General features: G+C 39.7%; 1 protein-coding gene across 1 annotated transcript in view; it reads right to left on the bottom strand.

The window, feature by feature from the left end:
- Positions 1 to 1,330: 1,330 nt before the first annotated feature.
- MAL2 (mal, T cell differentiation protein 2) overlaps positions 1,331 to 7,967 on the bottom strand; it is a 29,101-nt gene continuing 22,464 nt past the window's right edge. The window contains exons 3-4 of the mRNA XM_042924251.1: positions 6,410 to 6,565; positions 1,331 to 3,594 (exon numbers count right to left, since the gene is read on the bottom strand). Coding sequence (XP_042780185.1) covers positions 3,523 to 3,594; positions 6,410 to 6,565 — 228 coding nt within the window. The 3' untranslated portion in view covers positions 1,331 to 3,522. The remainder of the gene's footprint in view (positions 3,595 to 6,409; positions 6,566 to 7,967) is intronic.

The following is a 7,967-nucleotide window of genomic DNA, read 5'->3' as shown; positions in this document are numbered from 1 at the left end:
GACCCGTCCCCCATGAATCTATTCCATTGCCACCTGACACTGGCTCACTCAATGACAAACCTGAAGCATCATGATGTTAGAACCTTCGTGACGATGGCTCAGGATTCCAGATTCTGGCAAATGCAGAGGTGCAAATTCAGAGTTTACGTATGAAGATCGAATGGGGGGGGGGGGGGTCTCAGACTAGAGACCCTCCTGATGTCAGCTCCAGGGCCGATCAGGAAGCCAGGCCAATTCAGGAAAGAGCTGACTCTTGATGTAAGAGTCAATGAGGAGCTGACAACGTTGATGTAAGGCAGCAGAGGAGACCGAAGCCCCGCAGTCCATGCCAGAATTAACGGACTAGAGAAACAGGCAGTCAAGCACTCTGGGGGCCTTTGCAGACCAAAGCTGCCTAACTTTTCCCTTATATGGCAGGTTTGGCCTAAATTCTTACAGCTAAACTCATGAGTCCTTGGTTATGACAAAAAAAGTTCTAAAAGATGGCATCTAACACAATTAAACATTCTGCTAAAAACTTCTTTAGGGGAAAAAAGGGTCATATATATATATGATATGTATCATATATTTTATACATCATATATATATATATTCATACGTAAAATCTTGAACTGAGGGATGCACAGCCATTGAGTGCCTGAACTTTGGAGCCAGACTACTAGGGTCCAAAGGCCAGCTTTCCCTCTTGGTAGGCACATGACCCTGGGTGCTCCTTAGGTCTGTTTTAGTTCCCTCATCTTTTTTCTTTTTTCAATTTTTTTAGGTTAATGTATTTATTCTGAGAGAAAGAGAGCACGAGCAGAGGAGGGGCGGAGAGATGGAGACAGAGAACCCCAAGCAGGCTCCACGTTGTCAGCGCAGAGCCCGATGTGGGGCTAGACCTCACAAACCGTGAGATCACGGCCTGAGCCAGAATTAGGAGTCGGACACTTAACCGGCTGAGGCACCCAGGTGCCCCAGTTCCCTCATCTTTAAGAGGAGATGTTATCTACTTCACAGAGTGGTCATGATGAAGATGACGAGCGATATTTGAAAAAATGCTTAGAGCGTTGCCTGGCATATATTAAGCACTATATAAATGCTTTTAAAATAAAATAGAGCATAATTTTAACTTCCTTTAAAATATGACTTCCAAAGACTTACCTCTTTGACCTTCATCAAAGAAAAAAGGCTCACTGACATTTCCTGAGAGACCATTTTTTACATAGAAAGGTTTAAAGCAGAATTTTTATATGGTATGAGTCTAGAAATTCCAAATCTGTCAAGTTTATATCAAACCTTTAACTGAGTTTCAAAGTGAATTGTATAAAAAATAGATGACCAAAAAAGATTAGCAAATGAATACTTTATTAGAGTCATAACACTTATAAAATAAATTTCTTTTCATCGTGGAGTTACCAGATTTTAAAACCAACCAATACTTTCTCATTTCTACAGCATATATAAAGAATTCTCAAATACCATAATTTTTGTTCAAGTGCTTTGTCACTCAATTCACAAACCCAGAACACGATTAATCTACAAATATAACTATTCACAGTCAGATGAGTTTTAGGCTTGGTTCTTAATGATCTAGAAGCAATCCATTTACAAAAATGCCACCAAAGCCATTTCATGAAATCATTTAATTTAATGCCACCAAGCATGAACCTGTTATACTTTGGAAACAAAAATAAAATCTCACAACTAAATCTAGCAGACTAACTTTAAACGATTCCAACTTGCATGGACTATATATCCTTATGGCACATTTATGACTTTGTAATATACAATTCATAATACAGGTTTAAGTGTGTGGTATGGTGCTAGAAAAAACATGGAAGTCAGGTCATAAGACTGATTTCTTCTTGCCACATATTGAAACACGTCTTTATATCACAAACCAAACTCTAAGAAGATTCTTCTTTTTGGAGATGATTATATAAACAGCATCTGATCACTGAGCATTGGTCATGTTACTCATTCAAGACTGTTCTACGTCCATGAAATCTACCAGCATAACTTATACATGGCACTCTTAGGGGATGATTCAGCCACAAAAGCAAAGGGCTGAAGATTTAGCACTATCAAAAGGCTTCTTTTCCTGGAGGCAGCCCTCCTGGGGCAGGACAAAAGTACCCCACTTGGATGTGTCATGGGAGTGGGATCTAACTCTTGCCTGTTTTCCCATTCAAGCCATTTTGGCACTTGCCACAACCAGGATACCTCTAACAGATGCATTCAAATATTTTCTGTGCAATTCAGTCAGAGACAAGTTTTTATGATGGCTATTGTTTTAAAATGGATTCTGTAAATGTCACCAATGCAAACCAACATAAATGTCGGGGCTACTATTAAAACACATAAGAAGTTACAACTTTAAGTTATATTTAGTATTCTACTGAAATTTAACCCAAAGTAATGTAAAAGAATGAGAAGTAAAAAGTTAACTCTTCAGGGAGTTCTATTTGGTAGAGCCTCATATAGCCACACATGAATATTCCCATGTTCATGCACAGGGACAAACAGCTGTATTCTGAAGCATAAATAAATCCAAAGTAAGACAGAAGTAGAAGAGACCAGTTCCAGGAGTGGTGAAGGGTCTCTGGGGATCTCATTGGAAGGATGCCGGATGACAGGTTTGCTCAGTTGTTAAAGAGACCCTTGGTCAGATTAGGCCACTAGGATTTAGTTCATAAATTACTTTTTCTTGTATCCAAGACTCTGCTTGAATTAGCTTGAGCAACCATCCACCACCTCAAGGGTAAGCACTTGACCATCAACACAAAGGTGATATGATTATTGCATAATGAGGCTAAATATTATGTGGCTTATCTAGTTTTATAGCTTTCAGGATCAGTTCAATAAAATACATAACATAGAACTAAGGTTTTACACCAGAGGTCGGCAAACCGTAACTCACAGCCCACAGGCCAAATCCAGCTTGCTGCCTGTCTTTGCGAATAAAGTTTTGTTGGAACCCAGGCGCGCTCATTCACTGATGTGTGGTCTATGGCTGCTTTCACAAAGTAACAGCAAGGCTGAGTCGCTGCAACACAGACTGTATGGCCCACAAAGCCTAAAATATTTACCATCTGGACTTTTACAGAAAAATGGTGCCAATCTCTGTTTTACGCTAAAAAGACAGAATTCAGTGGGAAGACTATTTAAAATGTGTCTTTTTTCTTTTTATGAAATTTTAGTTACCTAGTAAAATTAAGGTTTAGGTGACTCAATAACCAAACAAAAGATATACCTCTTTTTCACGAACAATATCGGTATATTTTATGGATATAAGGGAAACTTTTCTTAAAAAAGGAAAGAGGCAGCTGTAAAATTAAAGGCCACTTCTCTGTTTATCATCATAATAAAATTAAAATTCCATCCATGCAATGAACCAAAACTTGTCCTTAGGTGCTCTCTCTATATAAACAAGTTGCTTTTGGAATGTTATTACATTTGGACAAAATGGTATCCAAATTGATCAGACACGTAAAGTAGACAAATGAAACCAACACATAGACTGTTAGTTTCTCAGGAGTGTCACGGTCGCCATCTTCGCAACGCCAGGCCCAAACTGCAACCATAACAGGCTGTCGTCACAAAGGCAAAAATCTAAGAAAAAGGAAACAAAAGCTCACATCAGATTTATAACACTGACTTTAATTTTAGAAAAACCCACTCATCCCAAGGAACAACTATCTGAAGACTGAAGTACCTAAAGATACTTCAACACTTACAAAAATGGTTTGTATTCATTCATCTTTTTGATGATTGTACTACCATCTAATCCCCTCACACCATTAACCCTTCCTTTCAACATTCTAGCCCCTAATAATGTTTTGGTTTGTGGACAGGCCTAGCTTTAACGTTTGTTCACATGCTGGACTCACTTGTTAAGTATTTATGAAACTCTCAACACCGTATTCAAAAATTCGCTGCGAGGTGTCTATTCATACAGTGATCTCATGGCCAAGTAAAGTGCAGTATGAGAGCTGGAGGATGTATAAAATCCTACCGGTGACAGTGGAAAGGGATTTTAGAAGTAAACAAAGAAAACCCATAGAAATGAATCAACAGATTCATTGGGCGTGGGAGATACTTCTGAAACCCGCACTGAACTCTGAATTACTGTCCTTACTATTTGACAAGGATTTCTTTAGCAACAGCTACGTGTACATCAGTGCATTTGGTGAATATAAACAAACAGTAGCTATTCTCCTCATCCTTTTTGAATTCACGATCCATAGAAAAGTATAAGACGAAGCAATTAAATGTGATAAAACATTATGACTTAGTGCAGCAATCCTTTACCAGAAAACTCCAGCTCTGAGACGGAATATCGGATTCACCTACAGAACGTGACCATTCTCTAATTGCCATTCTGCTATTCTCCCCAGCCGCCTTCTGCTGGTTGTCTCTCTGATGCATCTCTAATCTAGACATCGTCTACTGAATGAGAATGACCACTGTTGATATCTATTGTTAACAAAAATGAATTTTCCTCTCTCAGGTATATTGAAATAAAAAATAAAGTGAGGGACTCAATATAGTGTTACAAAAGAACAAATCATATATTTAGGTATGATTAAAACTCAGAAACTAAAGGTTTACTTCTATGAGAACATATGGATGAGCTGCTATGTAATGCAGAAGGAAAGCATGTAGAGGTTTACTGAGGCAGTTTCACTTAGGCACAGAGAGAGGGAAGGATAACAGGGACAAAGTCACAGAAGAGCGTCAGCCACAATGGAATCACAACATGGCAACACTGAAAACTGGGCTCCTGGGACAAAGGAACGTTAGTGATAAATTAATGACATGGATCAAGTCCTTGAGCACCTGCTACTCTTATGAAAGTAGGATCTTAAGGCGACTATAAATAGACCAATTTGGTGCTAGTACAAGGATCTGGCAGGTAGTGCGAAGACAGCCTGCAGCACTAAAAAGGAGGGGACGGAAGTAGAAAAGGAAAATTCTGTGAGAATTGAGGACTAATAGGAAGGACACCTGGTAGGAAAAAAGTCAACTCCAAGGCCCTGAACTTTTCTTCACTTCATAAAATTGTTAAAAGTCCAGTGGCTTTCTAGCTGTGGTCTTTGGTAATAAGGATCTCACGAAAGTGCCTCAGAGATGATGAGGCCGACAGAGGTGGCTTAAGAGAAGGAAGAACGTCTTCTCCCAATCCAACTAGAGCATCTGTGCTCTTGCCTTCTATATTCATTGGGTTTTCAGTAAGGTTTCATTACGTGAGACAGTTTCACTTCCTATAAAAGAAAGTATAAAAACACTGATCTAAACTATAAGCCTGTCAAAGCTGGAGCCATGCTCCTTTCTGTTGCAATCTATCATCAGTCTAATCATTGGAGATGCTCAATGAATTCTGACAAATTGTCACAGAGGTTTGAGAACCCGGGGGATGATAGGAGGTCTTAGAATCATCACAGCTCTCCCCTTTGAAACCCAGACTCTAGACCTGTGCTGTCCAATAGGATGGCCACAGCCACATGTGGCTGTTCAAACTGAAGTGTAAATTAATTAAAATGAATGGATTAATTGGATTAATTAGTGGCCGCTATATCAAATAGTGCACACACAGAACATTTCTACCATTTTAGTAAGTGCTGCTGGACAGCGCTGCTCCAGAGAGATTTTAATGGCCACATGGGGAGTCCTGGGATGTCTGTATGTGCTGTCTGCATAGAACAGTAAAACTTGAGGGTCACTAACTTGCTATATAGTCATATTAAATATCGGCACATTTTAGGGAGTAAGTTGGATTTCTGGCATTTTCAAGATTATAAAAACAAATAATATGTCTTCAAATTCCCCATATCAACACAAAACAACAAACTCACTTAAGTATTATGAATTAAGGAAGATAAAAAAAATCAAAATATTTCTCCATGGCATGTATTTCATCTGTCATCTATCGTACTGGCTGGCGTATTCACCCCCTCACTCACGGGGACTTTCCCCAGTGGCAGGAACTGGACCTTGTTCATCCCTGTCCCCAAAACCCAGCAAATTACCTACCTCGTGCTAGGCTCTCCATAAATATTCACTGAATTGAAAGGAATTACAATTATAATTAAGATGAATTACCACGTCTGGAGTTACAGGAAGTAAAAAGCACAAGGAATTCTTTTCACAAAGTAGACTTGGTTGTACCATGCCAGCCACAACCACGGACTGGCTGTCATCTTACACGGACGTCAGCCTCTGTGCTTCAACGTCATTGTCTACAACACGAGGGGTAACAGCGGTACTTTGCCCAGCAGGTTATTACATAGATACTTAGCTAGTATATGTTTAATGCCAACGGCTATTATTAGAGAAAACTACTGCTGCCTGAGGAGCTTCTGGGAGACCATGACAGCGAACGCAGGGCAGGGGTGGGTGCTGGTAACCGGGACTCCTCGACACTCACTGTGGCTGCTACATTTATGTTATACTGGTTATCACTCAAGAGTGGCTGCACAGCCGTGGTCACATTGCAATGCAGGTCATGCAGGGATGTGGCTGCTGCCTCCAGTAAAAAGGCTCCAAAGTAGAAGACGAACACGGTAAAATGATACGCAAAATCCTGAAAGAGGAAAAAAAAAAAGACAGCTACAATTTAAAGTAGTACTTTTTCCCCCCTGTTCCTTATTTCAGTTGATGAGGTTTAGGTTCCGGAAGGTTAGAACATGTAGTCAATCCTTCACCATACTCACCATTTGCTTTGGCTGCTTGAGCAACGTCAAGCTATCAAAATCCAAAGGAAAATCAACCGACTCACCGTAATCGGTAGTGGCAAACCTTCTGCTACACTTAATTTTACAGTAAAATATGTAATTTCAGCATAGAGTAAGGTGCCACAGAGATCAATATTAACATAAAAAAGGAATAACGTATGCTGTTCTTAAAATTCAAGTAAAACAACATTTAAATTACACCTTGTTTGAAGCATCTGGGTGGCTCAGTCCGTTAAGCATCCGACTCTTGGTTTTGGCTCAGGTCATGATCTCACGGTGTGTGAGTCTGAGCCCCTGACCGGGCTCTGTGCTGACAGTGCAGAGCCTGCTTGGAATTCTCTCTCCCTCTCTCTCTCTGTCCCTCCCCCACTCACACACACACTCTCTCTCTCAAAATAAATAATAAACTTAAAAAAATTACACCTTGTTCTTATAGTTACTAGATAATAATTATATTACTGTAGTACATTATACAGTTATGTAATAATATACACACATTTATAATTAAGTCTTTTATTTCTGAGCAATTATGATTTTCATCCGCGAGACTGTCACCTCATACACTGAAAAATGCAGACGACCTATGACATCACACAATTCAATAACGTATCTCCTGATATTCTAACAAAGCAAATATTATATCATAGGCTTCTACAAAAAGTACAGGAACTTCTCACACAAAAGTTAATTGTCATCAGGTGATTTCATACATTGCTGGCACTGTGAGGCGCGACTCTACTGGAACTCACATCGTCTTACGTGAACGGATGACATCCATCAACACATTGCTGTGTGTGTCTGTCAGCAGCTCCCAGGTACCAGGTACTTTACACTCATTATCATCCATCCTTACAACTACCATTTATTATTCCCATTTTACAAACAAGTAATTTTTTGTTTTTTTAATTAACTAAATGTTCTTTAAAAACAATTTTTTTAATGTTTATTTATTTTTGAGAGAGAGAGAGAGACAGAGACAGAGAGACAGACAGCCAGCGCATAAGCAGGGGCGGGGCAGAGAGAGAGGGAGACACAGAATCCGAAACAGGCTCCGGGCTCTGAGTTGTCAGCACAGAGACTGACACGGCACTCGAACCCTCGAACTGTGAGATCATGACCCAAGCCCAAGTCTGATGTTCAACCATTTGAGCCATCCAGGCACCCCTAATTAAATAACTGTTCTAAAATCATACAAAGATGAACTTCTGAAAGGAGAACTCAAAGCCACATAAGTCTGTCTGGTTCCAAAGT

The sequence above is a fragment of the Panthera leo genome, chromosome F2, assembly GCF_018350215.1.
Source record: "Panthera leo isolate Ple1 chromosome F2, P.leo_Ple1_pat1.1, whole genome shotgun sequence".
Classification (NCBI taxonomy): Eukaryota; Metazoa; Chordata; class Mammalia; order Carnivora; family Felidae; genus Panthera; species Panthera leo.
The sequence above is the reverse complement of the archived record's forward strand: the minus strand, read 5'-3'. Positions and strand labels throughout refer to the sequence as shown.